Here is a 20,541-nt window from a genome sequence, read left to right as displayed (position 1 = left end):
ACCATACCCCGATGTCGAATCATTCCCAGTCTGATCAGCAACATTGTCACTGACCTTATTGCATAAATTGGGATTATAACCAATCCTAGCTGCCATACCAATAACCACCGTAACCTTCACCATCAAGTAGTTTTCTTGCTCCTTCACCTTCGGCTTTCCGTAATCTCTACAGCTCTCCCACAAATACCATTAACCACAACATGACAGAACCAGTCAAACCCAAAAACAATAAATCAGATGAGAATCTCATGGAGTTCTCAGACCCATACATCATTCATCACTCAGATCACACTGGACTTGTCCTGGTTTCCAAAACTCTTGATGGAAACAACTACGGGCAATGGAGCCGTGCCATGCGCATGGGTCTCAGCGCAAAGAACAAGATTGGGTTCATTGATGGAACCATCAAGGCTCCCGCATCACTGGACGCAAATTATGCGGCCTGGAAAAGATGCAATGACATGGTTACATTATGGATTGTGAATTCAGTCCACTCAGACATAGCCGGCAGCATCATGTACACCGAAACTGCTGCTGCAGTTTGGAGCGACCTCAGAGAGAGATTCTCACAGAGCAGTGACTCGAGGATCTACCAGATTCGACAAGAAATTGTTGAAAATCATCAAGGGCAGCTCTCTGTTTCTGCCTATTACACAAAGATGAAGGCCTTATGGGATGAGTTAGCGTCATATCATGATCCATTAGATTGCACTTGCACAGGTTTGAGAGGACTTGCTGAACGGGAAGAGAAAGAAAGAGTTATGCAGTTTCTGATGGGATTGAACGAATCCTATGCAACTGTACGAGGCTCGATTCTGATGATGAGTCCACTACCTGATACACGCAGAGTCCATGGCCTTATTCTTCAACATGAACGGCAGATGGATGTGGCTAGTCGTCGCGATATGGGGACATCCTCGCATGCGATGCAAGTCCAGCGAACTTATGCATCATCCTCATCCAATAGCAAGACCTCCAACACATTTTCACGTAAGTCACTCAAATGCACTTACTGTGATGGAGATGGACACTTGGTGGACCGCTGCTATTACATCATTGGGTTCCCAGAAGGACACAAATGGCATGGAAAAAATGTGAAGCCCAGGAACAAGAGAGGAGCAGCCAACAATGCCGAGGCTATCACCCCTACCACAACCACCAAGACCAATGCTTCTGATGGTCCTACATTCACTACCGAGCAGTATAATCAAATCATCGCCATGCTTCGTAACGGTAATGGACAGCCACTTGCCAATGCAACAGGTATTTTCTTGCCTAAATGCAATATAGCACAAACAGATCCACATTCGAATCTCTGTTGGATTGTTGATAGCGGAGCCACTGATCATATTTCTCATTCGCCACCAACACACAACATCATGGATGCTCAGCATGACTATGTTGGCTTACCAAATGGGGGGTAAGCGGAAATAAAAAGGACTGGTTCAATGAAATTGTCACATGAGTTATCTCTTGATGAAGTTCTTTATGTACCAAAGTTCCGCGTCAATTTATTGTCTGTTAGTAAATTGACAAGAGCTTTGCGATGTATAGTGACGTTCTATCCTGATTTTTGTGTTGTGCAGGACATGGATACGAAGAGGATGATTGGCCTGGGCAAGCATTTTGATGGGCTCTACTACCTCACCCCGACACAAAATCCTCACCTTGCCAACCACATTTCCCACACCACAAGTCTATGGCATCGGCGCCTTGGGCACCCATCATCCGCACCTTTACATTCCTTAGCCAAAACCACTGCTGAGATAATGTTTGATTCCAAACACATTTGTGAAGTTTGCCCTTTAGCAAAACAAACTCGTTTACCTTTTCCTACTAGTGAAATAAAATCTTCCGCACCTTTTGATTTAATTCATTGTGATATTTGGGGTCCTCACAAACATCAAACACACTATGGGGCACGATATTTTCTCACTATTGTGGATGATTTTACTCGTTTTACTTGGGTACATATCATGCATTTCAAATCTGACACACAATCATTACTAAAATCCTTTTTCTCTTGGGTCAGAACCCAATTTCATCATAACATTAAAGCTCTTCGTGCGGATAATGGGAGTGAATTTCTTTCCATGCGTTCTTACCTAGACTCATGTGGAACCTCCTTCCAACATTCTTGTTCTTACACACCACAACAAAATGGGGTAGTCGAACGTAAACATAGGCATCTTTTAAATGTTGGTCGTGCTCTTAGATTTCAAGCCAACTTACCTTTAAAATTTTGGGGGGAAAGTATCCAAACCGCTTGTTATCTCATCAATCGTCTACCTACACCCTTGCTCTCTCATAAGTCTCCATATGAACTTTTGCATCATACACCACCTACTTATTCCCACTTACGAGTTTTTGGGTGCCTTAGTTATGCCACCAACCTCACACCCACCACTAAGTTTGACGCCCGTGCTCGTCGTTGTGTTTTCCTTGGTTACCCACTTGGTCAAAAGGGTTATCAGGTATATGATCTTCTCACCCATAAAATTTTCACCTCCCGTGATGTCATCTTTCATGAACATATATTCCCTTACACCACCTCACCAACCCTTGACCAAAATGACCTGCCTATTACTCCCCTTATCCATCCACCTCACGACATGATCCACGACACAAATACCCATATTCCCAACACCTCCCATCCCACGGTCCACACGCCTATCTCACCATCCCCTCCACCTTTGTCAAATCCCCCCTACCAACCTTGAGACTCCCTCCACTTCTCCCTCACCCATTATCTCTGCCACCCACGAATCTTCCCCATCATACTTCAACCTTCCCGCGTTACCTACCACCACCGACAATCACCCACCATCTGACCCCGTCTCTCCTCGCCTCTCCCTTCCAGTGTCTCTCCAACCACCTCCACCCCGTCACTCTACTCGCCCCACCAAACCACCGGCTCACTTCAAAGATTATGTGGCTCATCATTCCACCTTGCTCACACCAACCGAGTCCCTCTCGCGGTCCATGTCCAGCACGTGCTATCCGCTACATCGGTATGTTTCCTATTCTTGCTTATCTCCTGGGTATCAACGGTTTGTTTCTCACATTTCCCACTTGGTGGAGCCTACTACCTATGAACAGGCTTGTCAAAATCCCCACTGGGTTGCAGCCATGCAGGCCGAACTCACAGCTCTAGACGACAACAAAACATGGAGTCTCGTTCCTCTTCCGTCCGGCCACCGTCCTATCGGATGCAAATGGGTTTTCAAACTCAAGTACCACTCCGACGGCACTCTTGATCGCTACAAAGCGCGTCTCGTTGCCCAAGGCTTCACCCAACGTGAAGGTATCGACTACAAGGAAACTTTTTCCCCGGTTGCCAAACTCACCACAGTGCGTTGCTTACTAACCATCGCTGCTGTCCGGCATTGGCCATTACATCAAATGGACGTCCAAAACGCCTTCCTTCATGGCGAACTTCAGGAGGAAGTATACATGTTGCCTCCTCCGGGGTGTCGTCGACAGGGGGAGAACATTGTGTGTCGACTCCACAAATCTTTATATGGTCTTAAACAGGCGTCCAGAAGTTGGTTTCGAGGATTTTCTTCGGCTATCAGTGACATCGGTTTCTGCCAATCTAAGGCAGATTACTCTCTGTTCACCCAAGTCAAGGGTACTTCACTCACTATTGTATTGTTGTATGTTGATGATATGGTGATTACAGGCAACGACGAGACAGAAATCAAGAACCTAAAGACTTTCCTTAGCAGTCGATTTCGAATTAAAGACCTTGGACCTCTAAAATATTTCCTTGGAGTCGAGGTTGCACGTTCGAAAGCCGGAGTCACAATTTGTCAACGGAAATATACACTGGACATACTGGAGGAGGCTGGGTTACTTGGTGCTAAACCCATGAAAGTTCCAATGGAGGCTGATTTAGTGCTAACACCCACAGGAAGCACTTCACTTCATGAACCTGCGAGGTATAGGCGCTTAATTGGCAAGTTGATTTATTTGACCATCACAAGACCGGAAATAGCATACACTGTCAACACGTTGAGTCAGTTTATGCAAGATCCGCAACGACACCACCTTGATGCAGCATATCGACTCCTTCGATATCTTAAAGGAGCTCCTGGGCAAGGTTTGATGTTTTCTTCCCAAAGTGAATTATCTTTAACTGGTTATTGCGACGCAGATTGGGCTCGTTGTCCCATTTCACGTCGGTCAGTGACTGGTTATTGTATTTTTCTTGGAAAATCACTGGTGTCTTGGAAAAGCAAGAAACAAGTTACAGTAGCTCGTTCATCCGCAGAAGCGGAGTATCGGTCCATGGCTACTGCCACTTGTGAATTAAGTTGGTTGAGGTATTTATTGGAAGATTTACATGTTAACCATCCTCAGCCAGCAAGATTGTTTTGTGACAATCAAGCCGCTTTGCACATAGCTGCAAATCCAGTGTATCACGAACGTACAAAGCATATCGAGATCGATTGCCACACAGTCCGTGAGCGAGTTCAAAAAGGAGAAATCAAAACTTCTTATGTCAAGACGGGAGAGCAAGTCGCAGACTTATTTACTAAGCCATTACGTGCACCCATCTTCCATGCACATCTGGGCAAGTTGGGTGTGATTGACATTCACACTCCAACTTGAGGGGGAGTGTTAAAGGAAAGAATCAGACAGCACAGTAAGGGTGTTCAGTAGCAGACTAGCACATGGTGTCAGATCATGTGGTCTGATGTGTTACAGTATGGGCAGCTAGGCACGCCACCTTTATGTCTATAGTTTATTGCATGCGTGTGTGTGTGTAAGATGTATATAAAACCATTGCAGCAGAGAATGAATGATAACTGAAAATATTAAACTTTAGAAAAGTCAAAAGATTAATTAGAAGCCAAGCCAATGCAACAAACCAAGTTGTCGGCAATCAACCGTTTTGAAGAAGTTGCTACAATTGGATTATGACTTTTATTTTATATTTTGGGTATAATATGATAATATTATGTTTGGTTGTGCATTGTTTTTAAATTTATTGTGTTAAGTTTTATTTTGAATTGTTGCAACCTTTTGAAAATATTAGATTGTTGAATGTTGAATTGTTCTTAAATTTATCGTGTTAAGTCTTACTTTGATTGTATATTGCTTTAATGCTTGAAGTGCGCAATCATAAGGTAGGCTGCACTCAATGAATTGGTTGTTAGTATAGGGGAATAATATTTTGAACAAGAAAAAGATGATCAAGAAACATAGAGGGGAATTTTTTGTATCGTGAAACACAAAGCCACTAGGCTAGTCTAATTGGAATAATATGATAAATATTATGTTTAAGGTGTTTGGTTGCAAGTGTATCATATTCTGGAATATCATATTTCTACTTAGAATATAAACAAGGTTAATTTTCTCATTTACTTATTTTATTTTTTTGTTGATGTCAGCATAAAACTAACAGAACTCTAACTGAAGGGGTTTTGTGAAATGATTTTAAAACGTCAGGGGGTGTTTGTGATATGTTGAGAACCTGAGGGGGTTTTGTGAAAACACAAAAAACTTCAAGGGGTGTTTGTGTAATTAATCCTAAATATAATAATAGAAATAAAAATATTATTATTTTTCTAGTGATAATGTGAAATCAGTTAAAACAAATATTCTTAATAAGGCAACAAATTTAAATTTTTTTTAATTGTAAGAAATTAGTTGTTAGCTTAGCTTAAGTGAATATATATATCAAATAAATAGAAGATTGCTGAGTTGACAATTCATCAAAGTATTTTAATTAAATTTTGAAAAAGATCACATGTTTAGGCTAAATAAGTTGGAAAAAATGTAGTATTTCTTTTTACTTCTCATACATTTTTTTAATTTTCGACCGTTTGATGATTTAAAAAAAATTAAAATAATAAAAAATAATCCGAAATATGTGAAAAATAAAAAAGTGTGTGGGGTAGCACACCCATGCATAATAAGTCGGCGTGTAAAATTTTCTCAGAAAAGACCCGTACGTTGAAAGTTATAAAACGGCGACAACTGATGAGTCCCACTCGCACACTTTCCCAATCTGAACTCGAAAAACTCTCGCGCAGCTCGCAAGTATCACAGTCGTCGTCGCTGCTATGGAGCAGTTCAAAGGCCAGCCCCGGCTTCCGAAATTTGCCGTCCCGAAACGGTACGACGTAAGGCTGAAGCCGGACCTCGCCGCCTGCAAATTCGGCGGCTCCGTCGACATCGACCTGGATATCGTCGCCGATACCAAATTCGTCGTCCTCAACGCCGCCGAGCTCTTCGTCAATGCCGGCTCTGTCTCTTTCGCTCACAGAGGCTCGTCCAAGGTAATCGATGCGCATTTGCTTTTCAAATTTGTAGAACTGACTGAAAAAAGAAGTAGAACGGAGAGTGAGGTGTTTGGCTGATGAAAATTTTCATTCTTTTTATGTTGATTTGTTAATTAATACTCGATCAGTAAGTCTAAGTTCAATTAATCAATTGTTGATTAGTTTTAATTTTGGTTTAATCACTGCTCTGTTCATGATTTGTGGGCAAGTGAATGGATTGGAATTGATAAGATGATTGTAACGTTGTCAACTTTACCGCCTTGTTTGGCTGCACGGATAACGTAGTAAATGGAAAGATTATTTGGAATTCATTTAGTGCGTTGTTTGGCTACTTGTATCTTTACTGAATGAGTAACTGAATGTTTGAGCAGGTTTTCAAGCCTACGAAGGCCGAGACGTTCGAAGATGATGGAATTTTGGTTTTGGAGTTTGGAGAGACGCTTCTGATTGGGTCTGGAGTTTTGGCTATTGAGTTTGAAGGAATTTTGAATGACAAGATGAAGGGTTTCTACAAAAGGTAGTTTTTGAATGCAGGAACTTTTGCGCAGTCCATCTTTGATTGTTCGTTCAGTATTATCATGTCCCAATGGTATAGATATGTCTAAGATTTGATTTGTTTCGTGCAGTGTATATGAGCACAACGGTGAGAAGAAAAATATGGCAGTTACGCAGTTTGAACCTGTTGATGCCAGGCGGTGCTTTCCGTGTTGGGATGAACCTGCTTGCAAGGTTATTCTCTCTCTCTCACACACACACACGCGCACACACACAGAGTTGACTTAAGATATTGATTTTCATCAGTATCAAGTGATAATGTTTACACCATTCTGGATATACATTGTTATAAATGCATTTTTGAGACTTGGAACAAAGAGATCTGTTGTTTATGGTGGTAGTATAGATGAGAAATCAATCTTCCCGTTCTGGTTAAATTGTTCAAATATAGAGTTTATGACTTGCTGGCTATTTGGTTGGCAGGCTACATTCAAGATTACACTTGATGGTGTTCCGTCTGAACTAGTAGCCCTCTCTAACATGCCGATTCAAGAAGAAAAATTGAATGGACATCTGAAGACAGTTTCATATGTGGAAACACCAATTATGTCTACATATTTGGTGGCCATTGTTGTCGGATTGTTTGATTACGTTGAAGATCATACTTCCGATGGTAAACTCCTACACAATATCCTTAGTTTCATGTGTATGTCAGTGCAACCTTTTCCTTGATGATGTCACATTTGATGTCGTTACAGGGGTCAAAGTGCGGGTATATTGTCAAGTTGGTAAGGCAGACCAGGGGAAGATTGCTTTGCACGTTGCTGTCAAGACACTTGAATTGTACACAGAGTATGTGTAAAAGTTACTAATCATTCATATTCAAGTTGGCAATTGCACTTGATGCATGTTATGGACTATTGTAGCAGTTTTTCTAGATTTTTTTGCCTTTTCATTATAGAGATAAAAAAGGATTTGCCATGGTCTTTATAGATTTGGAAAAAGCGTGAGATAGGGTCCCAAGAAAAATTCTTTGGAGGATTCTAGAGAAGAAAAAAGTACGAGTAGCATATATCTAAGCAATAAAGGATATGGATGATGGAGCGAGGACTTCAGTAAGAACTCATGAAAGACAAAACGAAAGCTTTCCCATAACCATAGGGTTACACCAAGGCTCACCTTTAAGTCCTTACCTTTTTGCATTGGTAATGGACAAGCTTTCGGGACATATTCAAGATGATATCACTTGGTGTATGCTTTGCTTAACCTTTGGCGGGAAGTGTTGGAATCTAAGGGGGCGTTTGTTTGCCCTCGCTAAGTTGGACTGGACTGGACTGGACTGGACTAGCTATTAGTCCAATACTGTGTTTGTTCCATGCTGGGACTAACATTAATGAGACTAAAGGGGACTAGCATGGACAAAACCCTTCACTAAGAGGTCTTAGCGAGACCCCCCAATAACCATGGGACTAGCTAAGACTATCCTCTCTTTCTTGTCCTCGTCATGCTCAATGACCACTCCCGACAGACTCCTCGTCATCTCCGGTCACCTAGATCAATCATTAACTTTCCGACTCTCTTTCAGATCCATTTCACAACCAACTTTCATATAAAATATACCAAATTGAAGCTGGGAGTGACAAGATTACGATTTTACCAGAATCGAGGCCAAAATGTGGTCGAATGTGGCCGGAAAATGGCCTGGAAGTCTCGGCATGTTTGGGCTTCTTCAAATCCATGACAGATTCGAGCATTCAAAGCTAAGATCTCGGTCTAGGGATGGTGATGAATTTTTTGGTGGTGCTAACTTCATCCAATTTAACGAGGGTTGGCCGGAAAACACATCGGGAAACCTGCAACTCGTCGGGAAAATTGGAGCCGTGAGGTTCCATTCGAACAACACATAACTAAAGAGGGAGGGAGGACAGAGAAATAGAGACTGGAATCAATAAGGAGTTTGACCAGAAATGAGAAAGAGACATGAATTGAGAGGTCTAAGAGGAAAAAAAGAGGGAGAGGGTGGGATGATGAGAGAAGAGGAAAAGAGTGGGACGGAAATGGTAGGAAAAGATGAAGAAAAAGATAAGATCATAATAAAATATTAATAATTTATATATTAAATAATATAATATTAGAATTTGTTATTATCCAGCTTCTTAGTCCAATACTGCACCAAACGCTTCACTAAGTTAGTCCAGTTTAGTCTAGTCTAAGCCAGTCCAACTTAGTCCTTGAAACTAATCCAGTCCGAGATAGTCCGGCGCAACAAACGCCCCCTAAAGGTCTACGTCTAAGGTTAAAGACAGAGTATAGAGATTGCAAGTTAAGTGAAAATGGGGGTTCAGATGAGATAGGGTGAGGATTGGAAATTAGGAAGTACCAAAGAGTGAACGCTTTTGTTGTCTTGGATCTATCTTGCAAAATAATGGAGAATTAAACTGAGATCTCAACCATAGAATGCAAGTTGGACAGATGAAGTGGAAGAGTGCATTGGGTGTGTTGTGCAATCGTTGTATGCCACTAAAGCTCAAGGGAAAATGTTATAGGACGGTAATATGGCCAACAATGCTTTATGGCACGGACTGTTGGGTTGTCAAAAAGCAACATGTGCAAAAAATGAGTAGTGAAGATGAGAATGCTTCATGGGATGTGTTGGCACACAAGGAATTATATGAGTAAGAACGAGGATATCTGAGGTAAAGTAGCAGTGGCCGCAATTGAAGATAAGATGAGAGAAAATCGTTTAAAGTGGTTTGGACACGTGAACCGAAGATAAAAGAAACTTTAAGAAATGATACGTTGTACTTGGAGCTAACGGAAGACGACTATGAGATGGAGCTTCAAGGCAAAAGGGGTGGAGGAAGGCCTAGGACGACTTGGAAAGAAACTTTAAGAAAAGATATGTTGTACTTGGAGCTAACGGAAGACTTGTCGCAAAACCGAGCATAGTGGCATTCTAGGATTCATACAGCCGACCCCACTTAGTGGGTTAGGGATAAGGCTTGGTTGTTGTTGTACTTATGCTGCATTACATTCCATTTAATGTGAACTCATTGATAAGTTCTGCAGATACTTTGCTGTGCCATACCCATTGCCCAAATTGGATATGGTTGCAATACCTGATTTTGCTTTCGGCGCGATGGAGAATTATGGTTTAGTTACATACCGAGAAACAGCTTTGCTTTTTGATGAACAACATTCTGCAGCTGCCAACAAGCAAAGGGTAAAATGCGCATCCTGAATGTCACTGCTTTCAGAATTATCTTGGTTAATATGGTAGGGAGGTATAGTTTTAGCACTCAATGACATGTTTAATCACTTTATTTGGTTTTGGTTAAAGGTTGCGACTGTCGTGGCACATGAATTGGCACACCAGTGGTTTGGCAATCTTGTAACAATGGAATGGTGGACGCATTTATGGCTGAATGAGGGATTTGCAACATGGGTATAACTTCATATCATTGTTCTACTTGTTAGTTTCCATGCTTTTGTACTTATAAAGAAGTATTTTAATGTCATTAGGTGAGCTATTTAGCTACTGATAGCTTATACCCAGAGTGGAAAATATGGACTCAGTTTCTTGATGAAGTCACTACTGGTCTTAAGCTGGATGGGCTTGAAGAATCTCACCCCATTGAGGTACTTATTCGTGCACTTGGTCTTTCTTGGGTTTCATTTTAATTTTAATTTCCTAAAGTTTGCTATTTCCTGGCATCGAATCTGGATCATCTGCACAGAAGGCTTTAAATAGTAATATTCACCACTATAGTTTTCAAGGCGTTATTAATTGGAGAGTATTAGTGTATATAAGTCTCTCAGGTATATACCGTATATTATGTTTTAATCTGTTCTTTTTGGCCAGGTTGAGATCAATCATGCTGCTGAGGTTGATGAAATATTTGATGCGATAAGTTATAAAAAAGGTGCTACTGTTATTCGGATGCTACAAAGCTATCTAGGTGCTGAAGTCTTCCAGGTATGTCCTTTGATTTGTCAACTAGTGTACTTGAAGGTTGAAGGAACTATCTTATTTTCTATGATAGAAAAAAGTTGAGTTAATTACATGCTACTTTTTAATGCATGCAGAGGTCACTTGCTTCATATATCAAAAAGCATGCTTACTCAAATGCAAAGACAGAAGATTTGTGGGCTGCCCTTGAGGAGGGATCTGGTGAACCTGTAAACAAACTAATGAATTCATGGACACAGCAGAAGGGTTACCCGGTTATTTCTGTCAAAGTCAAAGATCAGAAATTGGAGTTTGATCAGGTTTCCTTATGTTTGCTTCTTTCAAAGTTGTTTGGTTATCAAATGAAATTCTGAAAGATCCTCTCGAGCTCTAATGCACATATAAGCTGTTAAGTCATTTGTTTAGGTTTTATTCCACAGTACAAGGACATGAACAAAGATCTAATAAGTAAATTAATGTATGGCAGACACAATTCTACTCAAGCGGTTCCCAAGGTGATGGGCAATGGATTGTGCCGATCACATTATCCTGTGGCTCGTATGATGTACGCAAGAATTTCCTACTACAAGCGAAGTCTGAAACTCTTGACATAAAGGAATATCTGGGTTGCTCAGTAGGAAAGGCTGGATGTGGAGGCACAAGCAACAAAGACAATGCTTTATGCAGTTGGATAAAAGTCAATGTGGATCAGACTGGTTTTTACAGAGTGAAATATGAGGATGAGCTTGCAGCTGCGCTTAGAAACGCTATCGAAAAGAAGCAATTGTCTGAAACTGACAGATTTGGTAATCATCATTTTGTACACGTGCTTGTTTATCTCTTTGATAGTGAAAGTTTTAACCAATTTTTTTTTCCTTTCATAGGCATTTTGGATGATTCCTTTGCCCTGTCAATGGCTCGCAAGCAGTCTTTTGCTTCATTGCTTACCTTGTTGAGTGCATACAGAGAGGAACTTGACTATATCGTGCTGTCAAATTTGATTACTGTAATGATCGCCCCTGCATTGTGTTTATGTTACTGCATTGATGACCTTGGCCTGATTCTGGTCCTCATGTTTCACAGATAAGTTATAATCTGGCAAGAATTGCAGCTGATGCTGTACCCGGACTACTGGATCACATTAAACAATTCTTTATTGGACTTTTCCAGTATTCTGCAGAGTAAGCTTGTTCTTTTCTCAACAACTCAAATGCCTACGTAGATACACTATCAGGACACAAGATTTGCTTCTGTCTTTTTCTTTAATTTTGTTCAAAGTTTATCATTTAGGATGGAATTTCTTTACAGGAGGCTTGGTTGGCAGCCTAAACCGGGCGAAAGCCATTTAGATGCAATGTTGAGAGGAGAAATTTTGACTGCACTTGCTGTTTTTGGTCATGACCTGACGTTAGATGAAGCAAGTAGGCGTTTTCATGCCTTCATAGAAGACAGAAACACGCCCCTCCTTCCCCCAGACATTAGAAAGGTTGTTTTGGCGTAAATCCTTAATTACACATACGTAATTAAACTTTTAAGTTCATCGTTGATGTTAATTATGGACTACTGTTGCAGGCGGCATATGTGGCTGTAATGCAAAGAACAAGCGTATCTGACCGATCAGGCTATGAATCTCTTGTTAGACTCTACAGAGAGAGTGATCTAAGCCAGGAAAAAACCCGCATTCTAGGTAAACATAAGTAATTAGTAAAATAATGCTGAACATATGAGGCTGTTAGATTGTAGCAGTAATCGATGTGTCTGTGCCTGTAGGTTCTTTAGCGTCTTGTCCCGATCCCAATATTACACTGGAAGTTCTCCACTTTATATTGACTCCTGAGGTATTTCAGATTTTCTCTCTCTTAATTGGAGGTTGAAGTTTTATACTAGTAATAACTTTGAGAATCTTAAAGCTTGATGATAAACTGACTTTAATGCCCGTCCACGTAGGTTCGCAGTCAGGATGCTGTATTCGGACTTGCTGTTAGTAATGAAGGTCGGGAAACAGCTTGGACGTGGATGAAGGTAACTCTCACTGATTTACGACATACTACGAAATGTTTCCCACTTTTGTGGATTTTATCTTGCTTTTCCCACTTTCGTTACTATGATTCATTTTTCCATCCGAAACACAGGATAACTGGGAGCACATCTCAAAGACCTGGGGGTCTGGATTTCTAATTACTCGCTTTGTCAGTGCAATTGTTTCACCGGTTCGTTCTTTCTTTCTCTAGAAACTTTCGCTCTTATGCTCGAGGTCTTTTGTTGTGCAACTTAGATTTCTAATACCTTGTTATTTCCTTCTACCTTCCTCTGCAGTTTGCTTCGTTTGACAAGGTTAAGGAAGTAGATGAGTTCTTCAAAGCACATCCCAACCCGAAGATAACTAGAACAGTGAAGCAGAGCATTGAGCGGGTGCAAATCAACGCCAAGTGGGTTCAGAGTGTTCAGAGCGAGAGAAACCTTGCCGATGTCGCGACGGAGTTGGCGTACCCGAAATACTAGGGCTCCATGTTTGGCTGCTTCTGTTTTTTAACGAAGATTATGTCTGGGACTGGATTTCCAAACTTATGTAACTTGAACTTGCCAAAACAAAGAATAAAGAGACATAAATAATTGCACTAGTATTCTCTCATGAAAAATGCAACCATTGCTTGAATCTCGTGTGATCTTTTATAAGATGGAGACTGATAACAACACGTAACGCTGTTACGGTTGCAAAAACAAGTTACTCCGCTTGATTGTCGTATGTTTTCTGAACCGAATATAATGTATACACAATTTATGTAGAATCTAGAATTCGAAAAACGTAAAGTTAGGTCATGCATTATGGTGAATGTTCCTGCTACCAGGGCTGCAAAAATATCGAGATAAAAATTGTTGTTTTGGAAGAACCTGATTGCGTGATAATATGGATGAATTGGTTTGATGCAAAAAAAGCTTCAACATCAGATTCGTAAGCGCAGTGGTATGAGCATGTTAATAACGTGTTGGTAAGCGCAGTGGTAGGAGCGTGCTAATAACGTGTTGTAGCCTATTTTATCTGACAAGAAGGTAAGGGCTGGCGGCAAGGGTAGAGAGATGTGTTTGTAGAATCGTAGGGGAATTGTGTATTGAGGATGTTGTTATTCCTCCTACGTAGTGCCTTTATTTATGATAGTAAAAGAAGAGAAAAAATTCTTCATCCACATGGTAGTACCTTTATTTATAGTAGTAAAAGGAGAGAAAAAATCCTTCATCCCCAAGGAATACAAGTCTATATAGGAAATAATAACTAGAATCAAATCAAATCTAAGATTTACATAATCATACTTAAACTAAGAAAGTTCATAACAATACTTTAACTTTTCAGACCTGTTTAATCATTTCTTTGTAGCATAATACCGATCCTCCCCTTCTTCAAATTTCTTTTGTTGTTGGTTTTTGCCTTATTTTTGCTTTCTTTCCCCTGCAACATCAAATTATCATCTTTATATTCTACAAAATATATTTTTTTGGCGCAAAATCTCTTATAAACAATAAAAAAACAACAACTTAAAACTTAAATAACTTTTTATCTAAACCGTGGTTCAAATTGGGAGGATGCCCGCCTTCGCGCAATTGGTGGCTGGCTGGGGTTGGACATGCTCTAAAATCACCTCATGCATACTCCTCAGTCCTCATGAGTTGGAATTTCATATGGATTGTAATTTTATTTTGAATTTTTGCATTGGAAACTGGTTAACGTAAAAAACCAAGGCTATGTTGAAGCACATTCAATCATAAAACTAGATTTTCTTCGAAAATTAAATATTTTTCAAGTAAATTTTGTTGCCTTTCACTAACTTGTGTCTTTATCAGTTTAAGATTCTCTTCAAAGTGAGCTTACTGAAATGCTCATTTTCAACTAATCACTTTTGAAACATAGATTTGAGAACCTTGCCTGGGAATTTTTTTTTAATTTTTTTTAATTCCATGGGAACCAATAATCCTTTGCTTATGAAATTATTCCAAGCCATTAGGCCTATTAGTGTAACAAATCAACGAATATATGCCTGAGTACCACTGCCCCATTGGTGAACAATTTTTACTTTACTAGTGCATTTGATTCGAATGTGACAGACATAACTTACTTACAATATTGCTAACTTTTTGTCGTAGGTTTTCCCGATTACTTATAGTGTAAGTTGTACGAGTCACTTCAACATGGGATTTGGATGAGAAACTTGGACAACGAAATGCTACGCACATGCTATAAGTGTCGTCTGACAAAACTTGAGATCTTATAAAACTAATTGGTAATATGTGAAGTGGTTCAACTATTCATAAACACATGCAAGATCCCTCATTTTCTCGACATGAGATTGATACTCTTACACCTCATGTATAACGAATTTTCATGTTTAATACGTGGACTACACAAATTAGGTGGCACTGAGCATGTATGGCCATTAAGCTTCACAAGTGGGACAACTTGCTCTGATACCATGAAAAAAGTTGGGTTTCCACCATAAAACCAATTGGCCCTCACTTTTAAAGTGAGATTGGTACTCTTAGCATCTCATTAACGCATACTCTAAATAAATATAGCATCACAAGCATCCTCACCACCAACATAAATAGATTCATACCAAATAATAATAAATTTAGACAAAAAAACTAAAATAATAAACAATACTATGTAACATGTTACACTGGGACTTAAGTCTCACCTGGGTGAGCATTTGAAGTCAAGTCACGCATAAATTCTTAGGTTATATGTTAATCAACAACATGTTTAAAAAATGGACGGCTCTGATGAAATTTGCACTACTAAGCAAAAGCAAGATGAAAAAGAAGTGATGAAAAACTGCAAGAGAATCTTTTGATTTTCCAAATTATTCACTCATTATTCAAAAGCATGTAGCATAAGAAACTATTAGCTTTTTGAGAAATTTACAAATGGACAATTTGTTCGAAATTTTTCTTCACTCGTTATTCAAAAGCATGAAGTATAAGACACTCTGATTTGTTGTAAATATGGTGCATATCCACGCTGGCCACTAATCCACTAAGGTACAAGTGGGAATAAGGGATGTCTTCTTCTATTGTCTACTGAAGTTTACTGCATACTACTCCTATTTTCTATATAAATACAAACCTCACACAATATCAATGTGATAAGTTCACGGATGACACTGCGAAAGAAAGCAAGAGAAATAATATCAGTATCTCTCACCTCCTCTGTAATATTTTTGTGTTATAGTTATAGTGTGATACTTTGCACCTGCTTCACTCCTGTCCTTAGCAAAAGTTATCTCTTTAACTTTTGCCTATTTACAACACGTTATCATCAGACCGTTCTGAAAGGATTCTGTTATCCTTTGGAGTAAGAAGATTCCTAGCTGCTACTGTAGCGGTTATGTTATTCTTCATCACAGAGTCTCCAACTGTAAGAGGGCCATTAGAAGATAAAAAGGATGGGCGCCATATATTATCCGGACACAGCTCGTCTGTATCCCTCCTGAGACTCAAATCTAAACAAAGGTTAAATGGGCAAACTATTTTCAGAAATGATGAAAGAAAAATGAGGTCAGATAAAATCTCAAAAGCGCAAGAAAGAGAAAATTCTACATGCAGCAATTTTTTCCGAGCGTACGTTTTTTAACACAATTGATGCCTCTATAAAAAAAAGAAGTAACAAGGCCAATTGTTCAAAAATCGAAGAGACACCGCTCTCCGAATTTCAAAAGCCGGATTTCCTAAATGAAAGTTTGTCGGTACCTTTCACACACAATCTCAGGTTTTTTGGATATCACGTGCAACTTTATAAAAATCTCTGACAAAGCTGAAATCGCATGAATCTTATTGTTCTAATTACACCATAGTTGCTGACAAGAGTAAATGCAGAGCACCATTACTTATTATTGAGAAAACTCTATATATGTCGACCTTCGTCTTCCATGGCAAGATAGACCTGCAAGAATACCTAAATTTTTCCTCCTCTCCGAGAATGCATCTTCAACAAAGCATATTGAAATACTCAGTTTTCTTCCTCTCCAAGAATACCTCTTCAAACAAGTCACACCATAGTAAAAGTATATCATATCATCAGGGTGAACATATCCCCAATCAAGGGTTCCAAATGTTGAATAATATATGGTGAATCAAATTCAACATAAATTCTCAGTTTACGTTGATGCCTTATTTTAGTACGTTGTGGCAGTGCAATAGGCACATAGATAACTCAACCAAAAACTCGTAAATGTTAATGTTTAGCCGGTGCCCAAACATGAGTTGTACTGAGAAATATTGATGGTTGGCAACTAGTCTCAACTTAACTAATAATGCATTATGTAAAATGGTATGTACCCATCTTGCAATTTTGTTTTCATGAGTAGAGCGCGGATAATCAATTTCATCTGCTTAATAAATGTTTTTACTAAATCATTTTTGGGTATGGACATGAGGAACATGACGTTCAACATCAATGCCTAGTGATATGCAATAATCATCAAGATTTTGAGATGTAAACTCTCCAACAAATATACATTATATCATCATTTACATAAATCAAGGAACTCCAGGTCCTTATTTAATAGTCTGTGGACTGAGTCCTTTTTATATCTACCACTTCTTTTGTTTCATTCTTTTTATTTTTTATTTTCATTTCACAACTCTAAGTCCTTTTAGTTACTAAGGAAGTAATAGTAACAATAAGTTCCAATTGGTGTTCCTCTTCCGGTGAATTTCGAAAAAGTCGAAACGGTTTCCATAAGTTTTGAAGTCAAGAGTATCTGCAACTTATAAGAAGATCAAACCGTTAGATTTAGCTTAAATTTTAGTTTTATATGGATAAGTGGATACCGAACAATTTTATAAGAAATAATTTCGATCTGAGCTACTAAAATGGAGTTTTGGTACTCATAAGGTGCCTGTCCAATTTTCTGCAGAAATTGGAAATTGGTTTGGTATTTCATGTATCTGGGATGATCACACCGTTGGAATTTTTTGAAAATTTGATATGTTGTAGGTACTGGGCGGATGAACAACTTTGAAGAAGAAAGTATTTCAATCTGAGGTCCACAAGTTGGAATTCTGAGTCTGTTTATATGGCTGTTAGATTCTCTACAAATTTTGAGTCTGTACTTTTTTGCTTCTGCAAAATATGATATACAATCATACAACAATATATATATATTTGCTTCAGGAAAATCAGTAGTACAAATTTCATTGCGATCAAAGATGGTGTAGTGCAATAGCCCATCTTGAGCTGCATATTTTTTACCGCAATTTTAAGTGGTGCGGTATAATCGCCTATCCTACTCAGCATATTTAAACTACTATGCATATTTAAATTTTCTTGCTGTTTAAGTGGTGCGGAATAATCGTCCATACTATGTTTATTTCAATGAGAATGGTGCGGTACAATCGCCCTTCTCATTAATTATGTAAATCTCGAGCTTGAAGTTTCGAATGCTTATCATTTTGGCCTGAAGATCAAAATGAAAAATTTGTAAGAATCAAAAGTTCTAACACTATATTGCTTTAGGAATACATATTATTACAAGTTCTTACATATTTCATCTTTCTTTCATAAAATAAAATAGGGAACTTGGCACAACTTGATTTTGTTACCCTGGATATTACTGGGAAGAACTACCTTATCTGGGTAGTGGATACCAAGATCCATCTGGAGGCAGGGAATGTTGAAGACACCATTAGGGAGGAAAACAGTCCATCCTCTCAAGATCGGGCGAAGACCATGATCGTTATTTGTCGCCACCCTGATGAATGACTAAATAGTGAGTACCTAACGGTTGAAGATTCATTAACTCTTTAGAAGGCATTGACAAACATATACAATCACCAGAAAACGGTGATTCTTCCAAGGGCTCGTTATGAGTGGACACACCTAAGGATCCATGATTTCAAGTTAGTGGCTGAGTACAATTTTGCGATGTTCAGAATTAGCTCCCAAATGAAACTCCGTGGGGAAACCATCATTGAGGAGGATATGTTGAAAAAGACGTTTAACAACTTTCATGCCTCCAATGTGCTCATGCAGCAGCAGTATAGAGAGTGAGGCTTCACTAAATACAACCCGCTGATATCTGTGCTCCTGGTAGCTAAACAAAATAATGATCTCCTGATGAAAAATCATCAGTCCCGACCTACTGGATCTACACCATTCCCATAAGTAAATGATGCTTCCCTTGAAGTGAACACCACATCTTCTGGTGGTAATAATCTTAAATAAGGACGTGGCCACAAGTAAGGCCGGTGGAACAGAAAAGGCAAGAATCATGGTGTCTAGTTTCACAACCAGGTTCCAACACAAAATTCAAGCCTGAATTTTAAAAATGTAAATCGCCACAAAGGCAAAACTCATGTGAACAATGTTCCTAGAAACTTTGAAGGAGTCTGCTATGAGTGATGTGGCAATGAACATTGAGCGCGTACATGTCGTACCCCAAAACATTTGGTGGATCTATATCAAGCCACCTTCAAGGAAAAAGGTGTTGAGATCAATTTCTTCGACCAGGTTAGACTAATGGATATACCTAATCCAGTGCTCAACTTATCAAGGCAGTTGAACACAACCCACTTAGATGCCTCAGACTTCATTGTGGAAAGAGGGAGTGAAGTGTACCGGTCTGATTGAATCATTTATGTTTGATGTATTTTTATTCTGAACTTGTAGTTTAAAACTCGCATTTCAATTCAATAAAAGTGATATTTCAATTTCCTTTTATTATGAATAAATTGTTTTTTAACTATGATTCCATTTACTCAAAAAGTATGGATAAAAACTGTGGTTATTCTCAAAATATGAGAAATGGCAGAGCTATTTGTCTTGCAGACAGCGCAACCACGCATACAATACTTCGTGATCAAAAGTATTTCTCAAAATTAATGCTTACAAAAGTAAGGGTAACAACAATATCAGGCCAATCATATGTAATTGAAGGCTTAGGGTAAGCTCAAATTATGTTACCAAATGGAACAATATTGTTTATACAAAATGCGTTGTATGCTACTCGATCTACTCAAAATTTGTTGAGTTTCAATGACATACGTTTAAATGGATACCACATTGAAACAAAAAGCGCAGAAAATGTGGAGTATTTATGCGTTACCTCCAATGATACCCAAAAGTGTATATTGGAGAAGTTGCGAGATTTGTTGAGTGGATTATATTATACATACATAAAGACAGTTGAACCACATACTGTCATGATCTAAAAGTTCATTATTCAAAGGTTTCCATGCTTTGGCATGACCTTCTGGGCCATCCAAGATCCACCATGATGTGTAGTATCATTACCATCTCTAATGGGCATCCATTATTGAGCACACACATTGCTATCTTAAATGATAACCCTTGCAAAGCTTGTTCTCAAGAGAAGTTGGTAATAGCTCGCACTGTTCCTCATGTCCATACTCAAAATGGTTTAGCAGAATCATTGATCAAGCGGATTTAGTTAATAGCTTGCACTCTGCTCATGAAAACAAAATTGCCAGTTTCTGCATGGGGACATGCCATCTTACATGTTGCATCATTGGTTCGATTGAAACCTATAGCCAACCACCAATACTCCTCAGTACAACTCGTGTTTGGGCATCAGCTAAACATTTCACATTTACGAGTTTTTTTTTATTGTGTTGTTTATGTGCCTATTGCACCGCCGTTTTAACGAGTCAATCGAAGACTTATGACCATCCAAAGAGGAGTGTTGTAAAATAGTGTATGTCCACTCAAATAATTAAATAATGAGCAAGTTGCCCTTCCACTATCTGTCGAAGCTTTCTTCCTACAACTGCTATTTTCTATATAAATACAAACCCCAC

The 20,541-nt window shown here is 39.1% G+C and overlaps 1 protein-coding gene across 1 annotated transcript; it reads left to right on the top strand.

Annotated features, from left to right (window-relative positions):
• The first annotated feature begins 5,927 nt into the window (after positions 1–5,927).
• Positions 5,928–13,390, top strand: LOC137717917 (aminopeptidase M1). The gene is made up of 19 exons (XM_068457422.2): positions 5,928–6,287; positions 6,662–6,807; positions 6,917–7,019; positions 7,269–7,458; positions 7,544–7,637; positions 9,855–10,008; positions 10,126–10,230; positions 10,308–10,424; positions 10,648–10,761; positions 10,872–11,054; positions 11,222–11,540; positions 11,619–11,740; positions 11,818–11,915; positions 12,043–12,220; positions 12,307–12,421; positions 12,505–12,572; positions 12,682–12,756; positions 12,867–12,944; positions 13,051–13,390. Exons 1-19 carry the CDS (start codon positions 6,072–6,074, stop codon positions 13,234–13,236), a joined length of 2,661 nt encoding a protein of 886 aa, XP_068313523.2. The 5' UTR covers positions 5,928–6,071; the 3' UTR covers positions 13,237–13,390.
• The last annotated feature ends 7,151 nt before the right edge of the window (positions 13,391–20,541 follow it).

Source organism: Pyrus communis, chromosome 8 (assembly GCF_041283825.1).
Source record: "Pyrus communis isolate YQ-2024b chromosome 8, ASM4128382v1, whole genome shotgun sequence".
Classification (NCBI taxonomy): domain Eukaryota; kingdom Viridiplantae; phylum Streptophyta; class Magnoliopsida; order Rosales; family Rosaceae; genus Pyrus; species Pyrus communis.
This window is presented reverse-complemented; position numbering and strand designations above follow the sequence as displayed.

Bases quoted from the DNA above. Each gene is read 5' to 3' on its own strand.
- LOC137717917 (XM_068457422.2), top strand. From the start codon at position 6,072: ATGGAGCAGTTCAAAGGCCAGCCCCGGCTTCCGAAATTTGCCGTCCCG. The intron at 7,020-7,268 runs GTTATTCTCTCT...TTTGGTTGGCAG, and splicing joins GGGATGAACCTGCTTGCAAG to GCTACATTCAAGATTACACT. The intron at 10,009-10,125 runs GTAAAATGCGCA...TTTTGGTTAAAG, and splicing joins CAGCTGCCAACAAGCAAAGG to GTTGCGACTGTCGTGGCACA.